The following is a 23,048-nucleotide window of genomic DNA, read 5'->3' as shown; positions in this document are numbered from 1 at the left end:
AGCGGCTTTACTTTGAGTTCCTCCCGGATGGCAGAGCTTCTCACCCTATCTCTAAGGGAAATACCCGCCACCCGGCGGAGGAAACTCATTTCGGCCGCTTGTGCCCGTGATCTTGTCCTTTCGGTCAAAACCCAAAGCTCATGACCATAGGTGAGGATGGGAACGTAGATCGACCGGTAAATTGAGAGCTTTGCCTTCCGGCTCAACTCCTTCTTCACCACAACGGATCGATACAGCGTCCGCATTACTGAAGACGCCGCACCGATCCGCCTGTCGATCTCACGATCCACTCTTCCCTCACTCGTGAACAAGACTCCGAGGTACTTGAACTCCTCCACTTGGGGCAAGATCTCCTCTCCAACCCGAAGATGGCACTCCACCCTTTTCCGGGCAAGATCCATGGACTCGGACTTGGAGGTGCTGATTCTCATCCCAGTCGCTTCACACTCAGCTGCGAACCGATCCAGTGAGAGCTGAAGATCCTGGCCAGATGAAGCCATCAGGACCACATCATCTGCAAAAATGTATATATATATATATATATATAAATGTATATATATATATATATATATATATATATATATATATGTATATATATATATATATATATATATATATATATATATATATATATATATATATATATTACCAATAATATAGGTTGATTGGCAACACTAAATGGGCCCTAGTGTGTGAATGTGAGTGTGAATGTCGTCTGTCTATCTGTGTTGGGTCTGCGATGAGGTGGCGACTTGTCCAGGGTGTACCCCGCCTTCCGCCCGATTGTAGCTGAGATAGGCTCCAGCGCCCCCCGGGACCCCAAAGGGAATAAGCGGTAGAAAATGGATGGATGGATGGATAATATATTCAACAATAATGGCCAAGTGCCCATTGCCTGACATTTAAAAAACAACAACTATCCACACACAGTTTTTGAATGCTTCTCATAACACCGTTCCCACACTCTCCTCCCTGAGGCGACCAGTTTGGATCATCAACGTATTTACAAACATATGCTGACAGTTCTTGCAGCAAAAAATAAAAAAATAAAATACTTGCTAAATTTTCCCGCCCTGTCATCAATCATTTCACAGCAACAAGCTCTTGATTAGGAGAGAGTGAAATGTGGAATATGGAGGTGTTGAGAGAGGACTCACCTGAAGGTCTTGGATAGGTGTAAGCTGTAAGAAAATAACAATAGCTCACATGTTGGGAATGTGAAAAGACAAAGGACAAATACATGAGTACATTTTAGTATTGGTTGTATTCACCTGATGCCACGTCCGGCTCATTAAATATGCAAGGCTTGAAGTGGTGGTCAAGCAAGCGTCTGTTGTCAAAGGGTTCTGTGCGGCATGTTGCCTTTCTCAAATAAAAATGCCCTATGCTTACGCTGATTTAGACTGTTGGAATCTTTTACATTATGAAAAGGATAAAAAGTTCTTCAGAGTTCCTCAAAAGGGAATCAAGAAGTGCAAAAGAGTGCAAGATTTTACGAAACGACGAGAAACGCACACGTTTGCAGTGATGACTTCGTTAAACGTTTGTTTGATGTACTTTTAACGTTTAGCATTTCTCAATTAAGTAATACATTTATATTTTCCGTACTTTTTCTTGTTTCTAGGTTCCTGAAACACATGTTTGCTATGAGTGTTTTGTAAACCACCAACTCGGCGAGTTTAAATAAAAGAAAGAAAATTGGAGCAAAACCTAAGAGTTAAGCTTTTCCCAAAGGCAGAAACCCTAAATGACGCGTTCAGCACATACACAATGTTGACATCTGTAGTTATAGTTTGATAAAACAAGGAAAGTACTCGTAATGACGCGTGCAACAACAACAAGGCAACATGGCTGAAATGTACTCGGCCATGCAGTTACAGTGAGCTGTGACCACTTATCCGTGTTCTTTCACAATCAGTCAGGTCTTCAGTGGTGTCTCTGATTATCTTTATGAGTGGTTAATATAATGAGAAAATGAAAAAAAAGTGAGTCAAGGCTATCGAGTGCTACTCTAGTTTGTTTGAAAGGACGTGTCCTCACAAGACGCAAAGTTAAATCATGAAATGCAACCTTACGCGGGCAAAAACGATGCACAATTTATCCGGGAGAGTCTTGATACTAAGGTCCTTGACTCAGCCTCACACAAAGAAGTTGTATGTCTCCATGCTTTTCCAAGCTTTCATCTGTTTTGCCGTGTAGAATGATATCAGAGAGTTTGACATGTCTTGGAACTCCACCGACGGATAATCCTTGAGATCACTCGACATATTTTTTTGATAAAGTATAGGGATCTCTTCCATTGCATAGTTTGCTTTTTTGCTCATATCTGCTTTTAGTGGTAAGATCTAGGCCGCTGGCCTTGTGGTTAGAGTGTCCGCGCTGAGCATGGTAGGTCGTGAGTTCAAACCCCGGCCGAGTCATACCAAGGACTATAAAAATGGGACCCATTACCTCCCTGCTTGGCACTCAGCATCAAGGGTTGGAGTTGGAGGTTAAATCACCAAAAAGGATTCCCGAGCGCTCATTGCTCCCCTCACCTCCCAGGGGGTGAACAAGGGGATGGGTCAAATGCAGAGGACACATTTCACCACACCTAGTGTGTGTGTGACAATCATTGGTACTTTAACTTTAACTTTAAGATAGGTTGTACACTGTTTGTTGCACAGTAGCCAATTTGGTTTGGTTGACCACCACTTTGTTCACGAGAAGTAAAAAGTCACGTGACTGAATACAAAGAATTGGACCAAAATAGATTTAAATATGCCTAAGCACTGTCATACATACATCAGGGTGAGATGTGTCAGTATGTTCCACAAAAAGTAAATTCAAATGGCATCAAATGATTAAAGGCCTACTGAAACCCACTACTACCGACCACACAGTCTGATAGTTTATACATCAATGATGAAATCTTAACATTGCAACACATGCCAATACGGCCGGGTTAGCTTACTAAAGTGCAATTTTAAATTTTGCGCGAAATATCCTGCTGAAAACGTCTCGGTATGATGACGTCAGCGCGGACATTTTGAGACAGCATGATGGCCAGCTATTAAGTCGTCTGTTTTCATCGCAAAATTCCACAGTATTCTGGACATCTGTGTTGGTGAATCTTTTGCAATTTGTTCAATGAACAATGGAGACAGCAAAGAAGAAAGCTGTAGGAGGGAAGCGGTGTATTTCGGCCGACTGCAGCAACACAAACACGGCCGGTGTTTCATTGTTTACATTCCCGAAAGATGACAGTCAATCTTTACCATTGGCCTGTGGAGAACTGGGACAACAGAGACTCTTACCAGGAGGACTTTGAGTTGGATACGCAGACACTGTACCGTGAGTACGCTTCCAAACATTTGATCGCTTGCCCGTACGTGCGTGCCGCTATGTGCATGTCACGTAAATAATTCAATGTATACACCCTGATGATTATCTTGTGTGATGACTGTATTATGATGATAGTATATATGATAATATATATCTGTATCATGAATCAATTTAAGTGGACCCCGACAAGTTGAAAAACTTATTTGGGTGTTACCATTTAGTGGTCAATTGTACGGAATATATACTTCACTGTGCAACCTACTAATAAAAGTCTCAAAAAGTCTCACGTACGCAACTTTGGGGACGTTGGGGAAATATATGTGCTGTACGGTACTTTGGGCTGTGGGATTGAGTGTGTTGTGCAGGTGTTTGAGTTGTATTGGCGGGTTATATGGACGGGAGGGGGGAGGTGTTTGTTATGCGGGATTCATTTGTGGCATATTAAATATAAGCCTGGTTGTGTTGTGGCTAATAGAGTATATATATGTCTTGTGTTTATTTACTGTTTTAGTCATTCCCAGCTGAATATCAGGTCCCACCCGCCTCTCACAGCATCTTCTCTATCCGAATCCCTCCCACTGCCCTCTAGTCCTTCACTCTGACTTTCCTCATCCACAAATCTTTCATCCTCGCTCAAGTTAATGGGGAAATCGTCGCTTTCTCGGTCCGAATCGCTCTCGCTGCTGGTGGCCATGATTGTAAACAATGTGCGGATGTGAGGAGCTCCACAACCTGTGATGTCACGCTACTCGTCTGCTACTTCCGGTAGAGGCAAGGCTTTTTTATCAGCGACCAAAAGTTGCAAACTTTATGGTCGATGTTCTGTACTAAATCCTTTCAGCAAAAATATGGCAATATCGCAAAATGATCAAGTATGACACATAGAATGGACCTGCTATCCCCGTTTAAATAAGAAAATCGCATTTCAGTAGGCCTTTAACCCTTTTTTGCTAGACTTTGGTTTTTCAAAAACGTTTTTGCAGCACTTATTCCAAAAGAAAGATCAGCCTCACCAAGGTGTGTTTAAAGAATACACAACAGCAAATCCAGTATGTCAAGTCAACAAACCCAACTTTTATCCGTTTTTATAGAACATTCACATTACTAATTATTTGTTTGTCATTAGAGTTAAGCGTTTTTTAAATTTGAATGTTCAACTTCTTTGACAGTTGAAGTCGTCACTTATAGCACTGACCCTGGATTTCATAATAAATACTGTATTTCCTAAGAGAATAATTTTGCAAGCATTGTAGAAGGGATTGGGTTCACCATAGAGGTTCCACTATAAACTATTTCTTTATGTATGATCACTCACGCTCAGAATACTGGATGATGCGACTGACGTATTCCCCCATGCTGTAGATGGTGATGGGAGCTAGTCGGACCTCGTAGGAAAGAGGGATCCTCAGGTCGGGAATGGTGGAGGACATCAAGACCCCCTTCTCTGGTTCCTTGGCCTTGAGGGCTATCTGCCTCGAAAACAGGCCCTGCTTGTTCTGCATTTAGACAAACAGCGAGAGAAAGAGACAGACAAGCTCAGGCGCAATGTATACAAACATCTGCAAGTATGGAAAAAAAAAACCCTACACAGAAGAAAAGTCCCCACAGTGCAAAAGAACAAATAGGATCACAGATACAAGAAGGTAGAAACAAAAACTACACTTGGAACAGCAGTGCTGTCTGGATGTCTTTGTCTTTCCTATTCCCAACCCTACCACCCCCTTTCTTTCATCCTTTGGATGTATTTTGCAGTCTTCCCAAACCCATTCCTTAAAAAGTACTCTAAATTCAGGATTTGCACGGATCACCAGACCACCAAGTGATAGGAAATGCATCGGATGTTGGTTCAAGTATCTCTGCTCCTTCAGGACAAAACAAATATGTTAACAAGGATACAAGGTTAAGCATGACAGTTATTATGAAACACACTCAATTCTAATGCGATTAGATTAGGGCATCCCTGATGAGAGTCTGCAGAAATGTACTTTGTGCTGTGGAAAACCACTAATGGCATCGTATTGATCAGCATATCCTCATATCATTTTACTACTATGCATGCCCTTCACATTTATTTTAACCACCAAGGGAATGACTATGAGCCAGTTCCGCTCATATGCATCTTGATAGCTTGCTTTTAGCAGGAATTTCCACTAGACAGAAATGCAATGTCATTTTAAGAAAATCATCTCTTGCTCTTCTTCAAATCATCTTTCAGTAATCACTCCAACATTCAATTGAAGCTTAGGGTGTTGTCTTGAAATGTGGATGCATCTAATTTCCAATATTAATTGTAACAAAAAGGTAATTAACAATAAAAGACGCATTGAGACAACCAATTGTGATTACCACACACTACCCTTTGTTTAAAATGTGTCTTTAATGGTAAAACAAAATATTTTTTAAAAAGGCAATAAGTCAGAACTAACTTAGAAAGTTGAATCCCATTGACAATTTGAGAAATACATAACTTAATCTATTTGACAAAATTAGCAAGGAACATGAACAGGAAATAAATCCTAAGGCCAGCCTACTGTATATATGATATGTATGTATATGCGAGTATATGAGACAATTAGAGGCGGGGGAAATAGTCGATTTTTAGATGCGTCGCAATTCAGACATGGACGATTATAGAATCAATTAGTAAATGTCAATAATTGATTTATTTATTGTAATTAAAGTAACGCAGAGAGTTCTAAAATTTGGCTGACTGCAGCGAACCACCTCACCAAGAGATCCAACCAACTCCTTGACTATCGGGCTCTTATGTTCCAGTTTTGCACACATTTTCATTAATTTAATAAATGGGGGGATTGATTTAACCTTTACTTATTCCAAATGAATTGGATTTTTTAGGTTTCAAGTGATAAACGCTTATTTCATGAAATGTAAAACTTCATAAATATACATAAATTACAGATGCATCAATAACCGATTTGCAATCGAATCGTAGTTCCTGAATCATAATCCAATCGTGAGGTGCCCAAAGATTCCGACCTCTAGTGACAAATCAATCCTAAAAAGAAAGTGACGACCAACCCCGACTGAACATTTTTGCTTGGCTGACAACCGTGTAACAACTACTTAGATAACAAAATAAACCATAGCTTTCCCTTTACACTTTTTAAGGGTAACAAATAGTTGTGTTTATTTTGAAAAATAACTGTGTAAAAGCCTATAGAAAACAAACACTGAGGAACTGAATATTTAAACTTAATGAAAATCACAGAATGTCCTCTCACCTTAAAGGGGAACATTATCACCAGACCTATGTAAGCGTCAATATATACCTTGATGTTGCAGAAAAAAGACCATATATTTTTTTAACCGATTTCCGAACTCTAAATGGGTGAATTTTGGCGAATTAAACGCCTTTCTATTATTCGCTCTCGGACGTCACATCGGGAAGCAATCCGCCATTTTCTCAAACACATTACAAACACCGAGTCAAATCAGCTCTGTTATTTTCCGTTTTTTCGACTGTTTTCCGTACCTTGGAGCAGTGTTGGGACTAACGCGTTACAAAGTAACGCCGTTAGTTTCGGCGGTAACTAGTAATCTAACGCGTTATTTTTTATATTCAGTAACTCAGTTACCGTTACTACATGATGCGTTACTGCGTTATTTTACGTTACTTTTTATGTAGTATAAAGTGTGTTTTATCGGAGCGCTGCTGTGTCATCGTTCTGATTCTTCTTGTGTCACAAGCCGGAGAAGAGAGACATGCGCTCTGTGTGGGTGTGTGTGAGTGTGGGGGTGAGTGAGTGTGTGTGTGTGTGGGGGGGGGGCGTGTCTGATCATGGCGAAGCCAGAAGTCGAGTTTGCTAACATGGAGATAGTTTCACTACTTTTCTTTTGTCGAGCACAAAGAAAACAACATTTTAGTTAAATGTAAATTGTGCTTTGGATCAAAGATCCCATCTACTGCCCAAAACAGCAATTCAAATCTGCTGAAACAAGCTACATAGCAACATGCTTCGATGAAACTAGTAAAGAGAGATAGAGACTCTGATGCCACTTCACCTCCACCACTTAAGGATTAAGTCTGCCTCTGCTCATCATTCACCGCTGAAGGTACACACACTCTGTCAATCAATGTTCCCTCTAATTTTTCATGTGTGTGAGCAAACGCAAAAACTCCCTGAGCATTCAGTGGAGCACATGTGAGCAACATCAGACGTGCACACTGTGGCTACACCAGCAGCACACCTGTCCCAAACCTCACTAAATAACACGTTCAATCTCCATCCATCCATCCATTTTCTACCGCTTGTCCCTTTCGGGGTCGCTGGAGCCTATCTCAGCTGCATTCGGGCGGAAGGCAGGGTACACCCTGGAAAGTCCCCACCTCATCACAGGGCCAACACAGATAGACAGACAACATTCTCTTATTATTAAAATCAAATGGCAGCAGTCATTTCTATTTCTAATATAAGTGTTTAGGCCCACTTAAAATGACAATAGCAAGAAATATTGTTTTTCATGAACTGTGTACTTGTATTGTTTGTCTGGGTGGAGGTCCTGCTTTGGAAATAATTTGTACCCCTTTCAGACATTGCATTTAGTTCCCATTAAAACATTCACATGTTGCACAATGAGATGTAAGCAGGGGATCATGTGTACATTCCTGCAACTTCCTGTTTGTAAAAAATATATTTTTATTAGTATGTATTTAATATACTAACAGCATTTAATGATTAATATTTATAAATTAAGATTCTTAATAAATGACACTAGAATAAGGACACATTTGATTGGTAAATCATAGTGTAACGACCTGGAATTACACTTTATGTGTGGTGTTGGAGTTGTCCGACTTTTTGTGTGGCTGTAAACGCATCACTGGCTAAGTGCCATATGTGCAAGTGTTGGCGCACGTGAGAAAGAGCGAGTGGCTGCTGTTGATATAACAAAGTTGCTTTTGGTCTGGTTTGTACTGCAGAAAATGATCAGTTTTGCTAGATATCATTTTTTTTACTAATGTTTTGGTGATGTGTTTATGGCCGACGATAAAGAGTTTTGCTCAGTAAAGTGATGGATGGAATTCATTGTCCTCAAAGCGTCTCGACAGAAGTTACAATATTTGAACAATGATGACGAAAACGGTTTTCTCTGTCGTGTCCGTGTCGTGTCGAAAATTGTTATGCGCTTATTTTTTTATTTGATTTTGTGCATGGCATAGATTTGCCGTGCGCAGAGGACGCTTGAGCAGTGCGCAATTGCACATGCGCGCTCCTGAGAGGGAACGTTGCTGTCAATTTTCTTATATACTCTTTCATTCTAGACTTCTAGAGTGTTTGATTATCACATCACTCTAAATGTATAGACTATAAAGTTCACAAACATAAAGAGGGATCCTAGTGGGCCAGGCCAATCTTTCCTTATCTCTAAACTAAAACTGGGGAAATGTGGAGAGTGTTCTGGGCTTCAGACATGATTTTGTATCAGAATTACTTGAGGAAGAAAATGCCTGGTTAGGCTTTGTGTATGTAGTGTCTGCCTTTCTTGGTTTACATCTATGCTGTTATTATGCTGTTTGTTACTTATGTACGTTATGTTGCAGCTATTTAAAATAGTTTTGTCAATTTGTTCTGGCCAGAAACAAATTGGCCTTTGTAACATATCTTTGTCTTTGTGTGTTGTCTGTAGACCACATTGCTTAGCAGAGTTCAGTGATGCAAATGCATGTCAAGTTGATCAACAGATTGTATTATTCTCCAATGCAATAACAGTACTGAAATGAAGGCTAAAAGGGCATTAATGGGAGCTTTAATAAAAAAAAAAAAGAAGAAAAAAAGAAGTAACTATATAGTTACATTTCACAGTAACGCATTACTTTTTGGTGTAAGTAACTGAGTTAGTAACTGAGTTACTTTTGAAATGAAGTAGCTAGTAACTGTAACTAGTTACTGCTTTTCAGTAACTAACCCAACACTGCCTTGGAGACATCATGCCTCGTCGGTGTGTTGTCGGAGGGTGTAACAACACGAACAGGGACGGATTCAAGTTGCACCAGTGGCCCAAAGATGCGAAAGTGGCAAGAAATTGGACGTTTGTTCCGCACACTTTACCGACGAAAGCTATGCTAGGACAGAGATGGCAAGAATGTGTGGATATCCTGCGACACTCAAAACAGATGCATTTCCAACGATAAAGTCAAAGAAATCTGCCGCCAGACCCCCATTGAATCTGCCGGAGTGTGTGAGCAATTCAGGGACAAAGGACCTAGCTAGCACGGCAAGCAATGGCGGCAGTTTGTTCCCGCAGACGAGTGAGCTAAACCCACTGGATGTCTTGGCTCACACCGTCCCTTATGCCACCGAAGATGATCAAGAGAAGAATATCGACCATAGCTTCCCTGGCCTGCTGACATCAACTCCAAAACTGGACAGATCAGCTTTCAGGAAAAGATAGCGGATGAGGGTAAGTCTACAGAATATATTAATTGATGAAAATTGGGCTGTCTGCACTCTCAAAGTGCATGTTGTTGCCAAATGTATTTCATATGCTGTATACCTAGTTCATAGTTGTTAGTTTCCTTTAATGCCAAACAAACACATACCAATCGTTGGTTAGAAGGCAATCGCCGAATTCGTCCTCGCTTTCTCCCGTGTCGCTGGCTGTCGTGTCGTTTTCGTCGGTTTCGCTTGCATACGGTTCAAACCGACATGGCTCAATAGCATCAGTTTCTTCCTCAATTTCGTTTCCGCTACCTGCCTCCACACTACAACCATCCGTTTCAATACATGCGTAATCTGTTGAATCGCTTAAGCCGCTGAAATCCGAGTCTGAACCCGAGCTAATGTCGCTATAGCTTGCTGTTCTATACGCCATGTTTGTTTGTGTTGGCATCACTATGTGACGTCACAGGAAAATGGACGGGTGTATATAACGATGGTTAAAATCAGGCACTTTGAAGCTTTTTTAGGGATATTGCGTGATGGGTAAAATTTTGAAAAAAACGTCGAAAAATAAAATAAGCCACTGGGAACTGATTTTTAATGGTTTTAACCCTTCTGAATTTGTGATAATGTTCCCCTTTAAGTTCAGTCGTATTACTCTGGAGAAGACTATGTAAGAGAGTTCTGATCATTATGTCGTAAATTTCCATACCACAGACAAGCGCTCTCTTTTGGCAAGTTATAAAGAGTGTGACAACCAACTCTATTCTCTCTTATTTGTGGAATTATTTGTCATCATCATCATCATTTCTTTTTATTCCTTTCATGAAAATGCATATACCGTATTTTTCGGAGTATAAGTTGCTCCGGAGTATAAGTCGCACCGGCCGAAAATGCATAATAAAGAAGGAAAAAAAACATATATAAGTCGCATTTTTTGGGAAATTTATTTGATAAAACTCAACACCAAGAATAGACATTTGAAAGGCAATTTAAAATAAATAAAGAATAGTGAACAACAGGCTGAATAAGTGTACTTTATATGAGGCATAAATAACCAACTGAGAACGTGCCTGGTATGTTAACGTAACATATTATGGTAAGAGTCATTAAAATAACTATAACATATAGAACATGCTATACGTTTACCAAACAATCTGTCACTCCTACTCGCTAAATCCCATGAAATCTTATACGTCTGGTCTCTTACGTTAATGAGCTTAATCATATTAATTGATATTTTACGGTAATGTGTTAATAATTTCACACATAAGTCACTCCTGAGTATAAGTCGCACCCCCGGCCAAACTATGAAGAAAACTGCGACTCATAGTCCGAAAAAATACGGTATGTATATTTATAAGTGTTATGCCCTTCACTTGCCATGTGTTTGAGCCAGTAATGAGAATATATGTATGCAAGCACATGCTTATGGGCCTTATTGTCACGGCCTGCATTTGATGTTGTTGGTTTGGATCCCAGGATGCAGGGACAGCAGGCAACATGCAGGTAAAACAATCTTTGAAGGAAAAACAGTGCAGCATGGATACTGTATGCAGCACGTTCAGATACATAGCAAAAATAACCAGAGCACAGGGCTGGCATGAGAAGCCACCTGATTGACAACCGGGGACACCCGGGTCATCTGATTGTCAAAAAACAAGCGAGGAAAACAGCGCTTGGACCAGAGAAGAAGTGGTGACAAACATGAAGTGGCACAAATAAAGTCCAAACTGTCATGTGAGATCATAACACTTTTCTTCTAAAATTTCAGTTGAATTTTGTGCAAAAAAATATCAGAGACTTGACATACTTGGGCGGTATCTGAAAAAGCAAGGAATACAACAATAAAAAATACAAATAAAAGGATATAAAGTAATTAAATCATAATTATACTTTGAACCTATAACTTACAGTAGAGAAGGGATTCATATGGCCCCATTATTGGGTGGATCTCGCATGAGAGGAAGGTGGGGGGGACTAATCATTTTGCAATGCAGTCTGCTGAAAATGATAGCAACTATATCTACATAGCAACTGACGGTGTGGTCAAAGTTGGAATTGCCACAAAACACATTTTAACATAGTAAACACTCTATTACAATCCGGGGACTAAAGTGGATAGTGCACCCACCAAATTTGTCACGTTTCATGTGTCAGGTAAACTGTGACAAATGGGGCCATGTTAATCTCCTTCCTACTGTAGATTAGATAAAAAGTTGTGCTTAACTTTTTTAAATATTTGCGCAAATTTTTTGTTTTTTTGGGAAATTACCGTATGTTTGTCTGAGCAGTTGCTTGTATTTAATATTTATGTATTTACATAACTATCTGTTGAACCATTTATATTGTTTATGTTTTGTACACTGTGTATTAAAAAACAAAACCCTATGCTTTAATTTTCCTACATACAGCTACTGTACCTCAATTCATATCCCATTCAGTCTAATACAAAAATCACATTTCATAGCTAATAAAACTATTAAACCTATGTTAAATGACATAGACGGGTGTAAAAATGCTAATCTCGCCCAGCTGTTTCTCTTTTAAAAGTTAAGTAAAGCAGGTTTGTGTATATTACAACAACACCATTTTAATAGCGCTTTTGCTGTGTTAGTCCACCCCCGTAGAGAAAGCTCCATTAGCTGTGTATCTGCCTCTGATCCCAGCTACTTAAAGACCTGACAGTGAGCTCCCTCTAATGCATTAGGTCAGCCACTCGACCGTGACACGCTAGTACACCCACAGAATGCCATTATCAGGTAATGCATGCAACATGGCGTGTATGTGTGTGTTTTGGCGGGCTTGTGTGTGAACTGGTTAAATGCACAAAAGTGCAAAGCCTTTACGTAGTAAGCAATCTGGGAAATAGACACAGACGTACAATATCTCTCAAAAAAAACAACTCACATTTCAGCAACCATTTATGTTACAGTCTTAAGGGACAATACTATATAAATTAAACTTGAATAGAGTTTAGAGTAGGGGTGTCAAACGTACGGCCCAAGGGCCGGATCAGGCCCACGAACAGCTTTTATCGGGATGAATTTGCTATGTATAAAAATGTACCTGAAATTTTTGAATGAAAGAAACAGCTGTTCTAAATGTGTCCACCGGATGTCACAATAGTAATTATTGTATCTTTGTAGATGATGCTACATATGTACAAAATAAACCACAAGATGTTAGTACATCAGTCGAGGAAAATGATCAAACTACATAAATAACATACTGTAATTTCATTTTGACATTGTTTTTTTTTTTTATCTTGATGGACTGAAAATAAACACCGATGAGTTGACTGATGAACATTATCACATAATTTATTCAGAAAATATAAATAACGACAAATAAAGATAGAATACTATTAACTACAACATGTAAGTGTAAAACAAACAAACAATAACATTATGATTTGTACAATTTCAGAATGTGCTTGTTCTATTTTTAAACAAGGAAACCAATCTGAAGTTGTCATTATTTTCAAGTTATCGTGCCGTGATTATACCATTCCGGTATCTACTCCCACTTGGGAGTAGTTTTTTCTCCATGTGGCCCCCGATCTAAAATGAGTTTGACACCCCTGCTTTAGAGTAATCTGTGTCATCTTGTATAGCAGTGTAGATTTACAATCCACTGAAAATGAGTCAACACGCAGCCATTACTGTGGCCTTATTTCAATTTCAGTCTTGTGAAATCACAATACCCCATTTTAACTAGCTAGCCACTAACATTTTTTTAACAAATCATGAATTACTTTGCACCATGTTTGTACAAATAATAACTCATGTAAAATACAAAAGTCAACTCTCAAATTTTTAATTAAATCATGTCACACTTTGAACTGGACACCAAATATGTTGTCTGTTTCTTTGTCAGTTAGTGAAGACCAAGTCTTTAAAATAATTTCTTGGATTTTCAAATTCTTTTTGAGTTTTGTCTCTCTTAGAATTAAAAATGTCGAGCAAAGCTGGACCAGCTTGCTAGTAAATAAATACAATTTAAAAAATAGAGGCAGCTCACTGGTAAGTGCTGCTATTTGAGCTATTTTTAGAACAGGCCAGCGGGCTACTCATCTGGCCCATACGGGCGACCTGGTGCCCGCGGGCACCGCGTTGGTGACCCCTGGCCTATGGTGTTCATGGAAGAGGAGATGGAAGAACGGGGAAGTCTGGAAATAGTGACTCTTTTATATTTCTTGGTTGCTCATAATGTTAACCATACCAGTTTTGAAGTAATCATGGACCAGAGCGACAAAATCATGCCAAAAAAATGATAAAAATAATAATTTTACATGCTTTACATGCACTGTCTGTGCAGGGAAATGGGCGCCAGTTCTGTCGGTGATGTCACACCAAGTACAGTTAGTGTTCTACCAATTACTCAAAAACTAATTGATGATATACAATTGACATGTGACAATTAAATACATATTTAGGAGGAAAAAATGCATAACATTTTGGTCCTATGGGCGCTATGGGTCTATTGATACTCTTGGGCATGGAATTCACAAGTGCTGCACAGGTTGTTACTGGTAGAGCTGGTGGATGTTAGACACATTCACTTCTTCACCTTCCTTTTGCCTGAAGATGCCAGGTGTTCAGTTGGGTTGAGGTCTGGAGGAAACATATTGAGCCACTCCATCACCTTCACCTTTCAAGGCACTTGTCTTCTTGGAGGTGTGTTTGGGCTTGTCATGTAAAAACAATTTCCACGTGGCCCAGTTTCCCGAGAGAGAGGATCACGCTCTGCTTCACTACCTTTTCTCTCAATGACCGCAGCTCACCAGGGGCTATCGGTACCTCACTTCGGCGCTTTGAATTGTATTGTCGGATATTTACATGCCAACAGCAGTCATCAGATGCACCACCACACAATTTGTGCTTGTCACAACACAAAACCTCCTTGTTTTGGGGGAGCTGCATTCACAAAACTCCAACCTCTGAAATTTCAACAACACATGCAAGCGACTCACGGTCTTGTGTTGTGATGCTGTGTAATAACTGTGTAATTGTAATAATTGTAACAATTATGACAATATGTTGTTAGGCTGTGTTTTATACTGTTGCATATTGCATATTGTTTAGCATTTCATTTCCAATATTGAATAATTGTGTGAATGCTCCAAAGCATAAGGTTTTCTACACCAAAATTCATCTATTTATTCAACTTATTTTTCTTCTTCTTCTCCAGATTTTGTCGCGCTCTACCTTCCACATTTTTCATCCGATTCAAACCGTTTCAACTTCAAACTGCCTATTCGGTAGTTGCAGGGTTTCCCTTGACAATTTCCAAAAATTCTCAGATTTCCCAGAATTCCAAGTTTTCCGGGACATTTTTCCCATTAAAAATGAATTGGCCATTTTTCAAACTTTCGCCATTTCCACATTTTTCAACCAATTCAAACCATTCCACCTTCTACACATTTCAACATTTTGGAAACTTAAACTTATCTTTTTTCAAGTTCAAAAAAATTCCAGGATTTTCCAGAATGCCTGGTTTTCCAAAGTCCTATTTCCACTCTTTTTTCTGGTGACTACTCCGCCCACATTTTTCAACCCACTTCAACCGTTCTACCTTCAAAACGTTCCTCTTAATTAAGAAAACAAAATGATGTTGTTTTTTGAACTGGAAAATTTCAGGAATTCCGTTATACCATTTCTCACTTCAACATCTTACTACTTCAACATTTCTCGACCGATTTGAAAAATTCAAACGCTAACCATTTCAACTCATTCAGACTATTTAAGTTTTTTATCATTTTCAAAAAAATTCCCGCTTTTACCGAAATTCTCAATTTCTTAGGGAAATTCCCATTTAAACCAATGGGACATTCTTCAAAGTTCCAAAATTCCCACATTTTTCATCCGATCCAAACCTTCCCAACTCCAAAATATTCAGCCGGTTCAAAATTGTGTGCTCTCCTTCAACAAATTAAAACATTTCCCGGATTCCCCAGAATTCCCAGTTTTCAGGGACAATTACCCCATTCAAAGTGAATTGTCCATTTTTTTAATTTGCACAATTTGCACATTTTTAAACATATTCAAACCATTCCACCTTCAACACATTCGACTCATCCAACTAACACTTTTCCAAATTCCGTTTCTCATGTAAATTCAAACTCTTCAACATTCAAACCATTCAAACATTCAAACTATTCTTACATTCATACTACATTCTGTCAGCATTTCAGTTCAACTTCAGCATTAGAGCATCCACATGCAATTCCTTCAGGAGTTGCCTCTTCTAGTTTAAATTACAATTCAGTTCAACTTGCGTGTCATAAAACTGTTGAAAAAAAATAAAAAATATTTAAATGTTTTTGTTTTTTACTTTGCATTGCTTGTCCTGGCACTGTTGAAGCAGAAGTACCAATTTGGAACTATTGTACCATCAGTAAAAATGTAAACAATACCCAACCTTATCCATGCATCCCACTACCTCAATGCTTGACTGTTGTAGATAAGGCACATTTAAAGAAATAATAATAATAATCATACTTTACTATACTGCAAATATTCTGCACAATTTGAACATAAATTGAAAGTTGATAGTGGCGATGTTAGACTGCAGTTTTGACTGTTAGGTAATCATGTATGCAAGAGTTGTGTATTAATTGAGCAAAGTCATTACTTGCTCGCCTTCAAGCAGACGTTGTGGGTGGACTAGTCTGTTTTTTTTAAGGTGAAGTACAACCCAACTTTTGAGCTTTATATATGTATATTAACTCATAATCAATAATAATGTTAATTTCACAGCAAAATAGGGCAACAATATCTACATTTTTCAATACTGACGTTCACGTTGGCACTGCTGGAATTTTGGTACCAAGTTTACGTTCCCATCCTCTCACCAATATTTTTTTTACCGTCATCAAAATGTGGATGATTTTGCAAAAAAAACTACAATGTGGGCTACATGCATCACCGTTCATATATTTTACTTATGTATTTATCCACTCTAATGCACATTAATCAAGATTTCCACATCAATGCAAATATGCGAACGCTACACCCCGCGTGTAAACATTTACACACTGCTCAAACAGCCGGCATATAATGATGTGGAATATCGTATACTGTAGGAGGAAGGCAACGCAGTCGCCATGAAATATGCATAACTTGTGTGATAGCTAAGTTGAGTCAGTGATGCCTTGCAATCTGACACTCAGAAGTGAAATGAAAGTGTTTCGATGGTAGTCAAGGTATTTACGCACGGTACATGCATGTGTGCACAATTGTTAAAATTAGCATAAAAGAAAACCCTGTCCTGAATGTAATTTCATCACAATTGGAGCCACTTTTGAAAAAATGAAACACAGTGGTTAACAATCAGAATCAGAATCAGAATAGTTTTTATTGCCATTATTTGAGAACGGGTTCACAAACTAGGAATTTTACTTGGTGCAATCGTGCAACATAAAACACATAACACAGGATAGACAGTTGTCCGTTTGGTCCAGCAGTTGTATACACACTGCAAGTATATATATATAATGTAGTACCACACACGTTTTAATATGTAGAATATTTTCCGTATTACGATCGTTTTAATCAATGCCAGAACTAATTCCTTGGCATATTTTTGTCTGTTTCCATAGCAGCATACTTCTGACTTCTGGCAACAAATGTGTGTCCTACTTCCGGAAAAAAAAAGGGGAATTGTGTGTTCTAATCACGGCATACTTGGTAACAAACAACAAAGACGACTATTTTTGGACAAATGAAGATTCTCAACCGTATCTTTTTGAAGCTGAATATACGGAGGATGAACGCCCGCTTTTAGACGCCATCACGAAGAAAGAGTAGATCTTGGAGCAGACAGAAGTGTGAGTGAGAAAGCGACATGCTATTTCGACATAAATGGAGTGCTTACTGAGATGAAACCGGCCAGCTGGACCAAACAGACAACTGTCAATCGGCATGCGTGTATTATGACAGACAGCACAAACAAAACATGAAAATGTGGGCTCATACTAGATACTGTAATATGATTTTTCATGTTTTTCAGTCAGTACAGATTGGTGTCCTATTGTGTTGTGCATTACAAACTAAAACGCATTTCGTGCTGACGTAGAAGCTAGCTTATCTCTTGCCGAAGTTAGCTTTTACGGCTAATACCTAAGCACGCCAACGTGCTAAAAAAAGAGTTCCTCAGTGTTTGCTCATACAATAACAATGTTGCTACAGTTTGGTTAGTATACAGGTTACGGAACGTAAATCAAGTATTGTTGATGGTTTTTGAATGCATTTTTAAAGTGATTTAGAGGTAGAATTAAATGCTCCCACTAGCTGCATTGGGAGCCACCAAGAACGAGACGATATGTACATGTTAGAAAGCAAAAAAAAAAAAAAAAAAATGTTCTCATAATAATTGTAAACCATAGTCAAAATTCCCAAAAAAGTGCAGTTTCCCTTGAAGTGTTTGGGGTTCTTGTGCACTTCCCTGCTGCACTTTGTTTTAGTTTGTGAAGATTAAACCTTATTTTATGTGCATGCCATCTCCTGTTTCCTTTTTTGGGGTCACTACTGCTGCTACCATGCAGAATCGTAATAATGAGATCTCTATTTAGTGTTTTCTCTTACCTAAAAAAACTATGTGGAATAATACAACTATATAACACAGTGCCAGAGAGTGTGTGTCTGTGTATATGTATATATATGTATATATATATATATATATATATATATATATATACCATATACCATATTTTTCGGACTATAAGTCGCAGTTTTTTTCATTGTTTGGCCGGGGTTGCGACTTATACTCAGGAGCGACTTGTGTGTGAAATTATAAACACATTACCGTAAAATATCAAATAATATTATTTAGCTCATTCATTTAAAAGACTAGACGTATAAGATTTCATCGGATTTAGCGATTAGGAGTGACATATTTTTTGGTAAACGTATAGCATGTTCTATATGTTGTAGTTATTTGAATGAATCTTACCATAATATGTTACGTTAACATACCAGGCACGTTCTCAGTTGGTTATTTATGCGTCATATAACGTACACTTATTCAGCCTGTTGTTCACTATTCTTTATTTATTTTAAATTGCCTTTTAAATGTCTATTCTTGGTGTTGGGTTTTATCAAATACATTTCCCCAAAAAATGCGACTTATACTCCAGTGCGACTTATACGTGTTTTTTTTTCTTCTTTATTATGCATTTTCGGCCGGTACAATTTATACCCCGGAGCGACTTATACTCCGAAAAATTTGGTATATGTATCTATATGTATATAGATATATATACAGTATATATAGGGAAAAATAGCCTGGTTCGCAGTTTTTCCTGCTCGTCAGGGGATTTTATATTTTACAAACTTGCGAAACAGGCTTGTTTGAATAATCCATAGTGAATATATATACAAACACACACATATATATATGTACACGTATATACAGACATACACGGACACACACATACACAAAAGAGTAATGGCTATTTTGTCCAAACAACACAACAACATTACAGCAAGCTTAAATGTCATCACTCACACACAAGTCTTGTTGGTGCTCTCCAAAACCATAAAGCAAATAAGGAAAATTATTTTAGCGCAAGCATTAGCACAAACCAGCAGTGTGAGGCGATTCTTCATCGGCTTAAGTCCCGGTAGTACCTTCTCCTTTGCTGTAATATGGCATCTTCTTTGGTCTCATCACAATTAAAGACTCGCTGCGGAACAAAGTCCCTTTTACTGAAAAATCCTCAAACTAGCTAAAATGCTAGTTTAAAGCAGTTGTCCAGCAACCTGAAGCTATACAGCAAGACTGAGAGTTTGGACACATGTAAAGTGTTTTTGATCACACAAAGTGATCTCTAAGACAGGCTGACACAGTTCTGACAGGCACAAGGTACAACAATTGTGGCAAAAAACTTGTCAGAAGTGCCGCTCGCCGCCGAAGCTAATCGCAATTCCTGCGTTCGTGTGTACAGGATGTAAACAGGATGTGAAGTAGGGAGGTCCCGCCTCTTCAAAATGGCCATGCCTGTGTGTACAGGAAGTGATGTCATCATAAGGGCAGCCCCCCCGATGACTTCAATCAGCATGCAAAATAAATTAATTAGTGAATGAAGTGTTCATACGCCGAGACACACGGGGGCATATTTGGCGAGATGTATACGTCATAAACCGAAAAGGTTGCAAAAAGAGGCGTTCGTAAAATTGAGGTTCCATTGTACAAATATCCGATGCAGTGATGAGAGAAAAAGAAAAGTTGACCCACTTGAGAATTGTTTACAAAAAAACACAAGCGTTCCAAAGTATACAGCTAAATATCCCAACATCATTTAAAATGAATAAAGTTAAGTTAAAGTACCAATGATTGTCACACACACACTAGGTGTGGTGAAATTATCCTCTGCATTTGACCCATCACCCTTGATCACCCCCTGGGAGGTGAGGGGAGCAGTGAGCAGCAGCGGTGGCCGCGCTCGGGAATCATTTTGGTGGTTTAACCCCAGATTCCAACCCTTGATGCTGAGTGCCAAGCAGGGAGGTAATGGGTCCCATTTTTATAGTCTTTGGTATGACTCGGCCGGGGTTTGAACTCACGACCTACCGATCTCAGAGCGGACACTCTAACCACAAGGCCACTGAACAGGTTAGGGTCATTAATATGAAATGTGTGCATTGGCTTAATAAAAGTTGGAAAACCCTTCACTATATTAGTATTGGGCAATAGCAATTAAGAGACATGTACACACGCCAGCCTTTTTTCTCACTATAATCAAGTCAATATGTTTTACATTTTGGATCATTTCCATGTTTGCAGAAACGACAATGGGGAGAATGTGTGAAAAAGAGCGAGAACGAAATGGAAGGATTCACACAATGGAAACAGACAATTGGCTTGTGAAATAAATAAGGATTTACAACACAAGAGGAGGCAGCCTTTTTAAATAATAGAGTATGAGGTTAATTATTCTCGTATCCTCTTTTAATGGGTCTCTTTCATGACTGATCCAGGAGACTCCGAGGTGTGTGTGTGTGTGTGTGTGTGTGTGTGTGTGTGTGTGTGTGTGTGTGTGTGTGCGCGAACAAGTCATATTTGTGTATGCATGACTATCTGTGCACAGGTTTGACTGGAATCTATGTGGGGTCCAGAGAGAGATTAGCTGCATATATAGCGGGCTAGGTTATGTCCATACATTATTCATTTAATAGAAATAATGTACACCGCTAATTCATCATGAGCAGTTTTGTTCAAATTTCTCATATATATGATAATGGCATGTGTGTTTGCATGGGAGAGTGTGTGTGATTGCATGCGCTTGTTGGGAAAACTGGACTGTGTGTGTCGTGACGCATCCAATGGCTATTCCAACAGATATTATATGAGTTGTAGTGTTGTCCCGATACTAGAGATGTCCGATAATATCGGCCTGCCGATATTATCGGCCGATAAATGCGTTAAAATGTAATATCGGAAATTATCGGTATCGTTTTTTTAATTATCGGTATTGTTATTTATTTGTTTATTAAATCAACATAAAAAACACAAGATACACTTACAATTAGTGCACCAACCCAAAAAAACTCCCTCCCCCATTTACACTCATTCACACTCATTCACACAAAAGGGTTGTTTCTTTCTGTTGTTAATATTCTGGTTCCTACATTATATATCAATATATATCAATACAGTCTGCAAGGGATACAGACGATAAGCACACATGATTGTGCGTGCTGCTGGTCCACTAATAGTACTAACCTTTAACAGTTAATTTTACTCATTTTCATTAATTACTAGTTTCTATGTAACTGTTTTTATATTGTTTTACTTTCTTTTTTATTCAAGAAAATGTTTTTAATTTATGTATCTTATTTTATTAATTTTTTTATAAAGTACCTTATCTTCACCATACCAGGTTGTCCAAATTAGGCATAATAATGTGCTAATTCCACGACTGCATATATCGGTTGATATCGGTATCGGTAATTAAAGAGTTGGACAATATCGGAATATCGGATATCGGCAAAAAGCCACTATCGGACATCCCTACGCGATACTAATATTTTGGTACCGGTACCAAAATTATTTCGATACTTTTCGGTACTTTTCTAATTAAAGAGGACCACAAAAAATTGCATTATTGGCTTTATTTTAACAAAACATCGTAGGGTACATTAAACATATGTTTCTTATTGCAAGTTTGTCCTTAACTAAAATAGTGAACATACAAGACAACTTGTCTTTTAGTAATAAGTAAACAAACAAAGACTCCTAATTTAGCTGCTGACATTTGCAGCAACATATTGTGTCATTTTTCATTCTATTATTTTGTCAAAATTATCAAGGACAAGTGGTAGAAAATGAATTATTAATCTACTTGTTCATTTACTGTTAATATCTGCTTACTTTCTCTACTGTTAAAATGTAATAATCACTTATTATTCTGTTGTTTGATAATTTACATTAGTTTTGGATGATACCACACATTTGGGTATCAATACGATACCAAGTACTTACAGGATCCTACATTGGTCATATTCAAAGTCCTCATGTGTCCAGGGACATATTTCCTGAGTTTATAAACATAATACACATTTAAAAAAACCGAAAAAGAAGATGTTATGATGCCAAAAAATATTAATGAAATCTTAGTAGTATCGACTAGACATGCTCCTGTACTTGGTATCATTAGAGTGGATGTTAGGTGTAGATCCACCAATGGTGTTTGTTTACATTTTGACGCCGGTGAGCTACGGTGTGTATGTGTATGTGTATGTGTATGTTTAGCTATTCCTCGTCCTGCAGAGATGATACTTGTAAGAAACATACTTTATTTGTCGCCATGGAGGCGAGGATTAGTGATTTAGAAGTAGCTAAAACACTGCCAACTGGGGCTGGACTTTAGCCGCTAGCTAGATAGCCATGTCTTAAAGCACCTCTTCCTGAGGGTGTTTCAGTGTTCTAACTTCACCTTTATCTTTAGTTTTCAAGCCAAAATACGTCCATTCTCCCTTTTCTGTCTACACACTGTGTCTGCTTGTAAGTACTCTGTGATTGTGCGCTGCCGAACATGCTCGTCTGCTCGTAAACCAGCAATGACACGACGTGACGACGACGGGGATGCGGGGGGTGGGGGTGGGGGTGGGGTGGACCGGTACTTTTTAGAGGCGGTATAGTACCAAATATGATTCATTAGTATTGCGGTACTATACTAATACCGGTATACCGTACAACCCTAATGAGTTGTTGTTGTTTTTTTTCTTCAAGAAGTGAAATATATAGATCAAAGAAAGTAAAATGTAGCTGTACTCCGTTTTTTCCACATATTCCAAAAAACTGCACGAGATGTTAGGT

At 38.6% G+C, this 23,048-nt stretch overlaps 1 protein-coding gene across 3 annotated transcripts in view; it reads right to left on the bottom strand.

Annotated features, from left to right (window-relative positions):
* mdga1 (MAM domain containing glycosylphosphatidylinositol anchor 1) overlaps positions 1 to 23,048 on the bottom strand; it is a 535,716-nt gene that overhangs the window by 81,335 nt on the left and 431,333 nt on the right. For all 3 annotated transcript variants that reach the window (XM_061964377.2, XM_061964378.2, XM_061964380.2), the window contains exons 12-13: positions 4,640 to 4,820; positions 1,158 to 1,181 (exon numbers count right to left, since the gene is read on the bottom strand). In XM_061964377.2, the coding sequence (XP_061820361.2) occupies positions 1,158 to 1,181; positions 4,640 to 4,820 (205 nt within the window). The remainder of the gene's footprint in view (positions 1 to 1,157; positions 1,182 to 4,639; positions 4,821 to 23,048) is intronic.

The sequence above is a fragment of the Nerophis lumbriciformis genome, linkage group LG06 (assembly GCF_033978685.3).
Source record: "Nerophis lumbriciformis linkage group LG06, RoL_Nlum_v2.1, whole genome shotgun sequence".
NCBI classification, from domain to species: Eukaryota; Metazoa; Chordata; class Actinopteri; order Syngnathiformes; family Syngnathidae; genus Nerophis; species Nerophis lumbriciformis.
The sequence above is the reverse complement of the archived record's forward strand: the minus strand, read 5'-3'. Positions and strand labels throughout refer to the sequence as shown.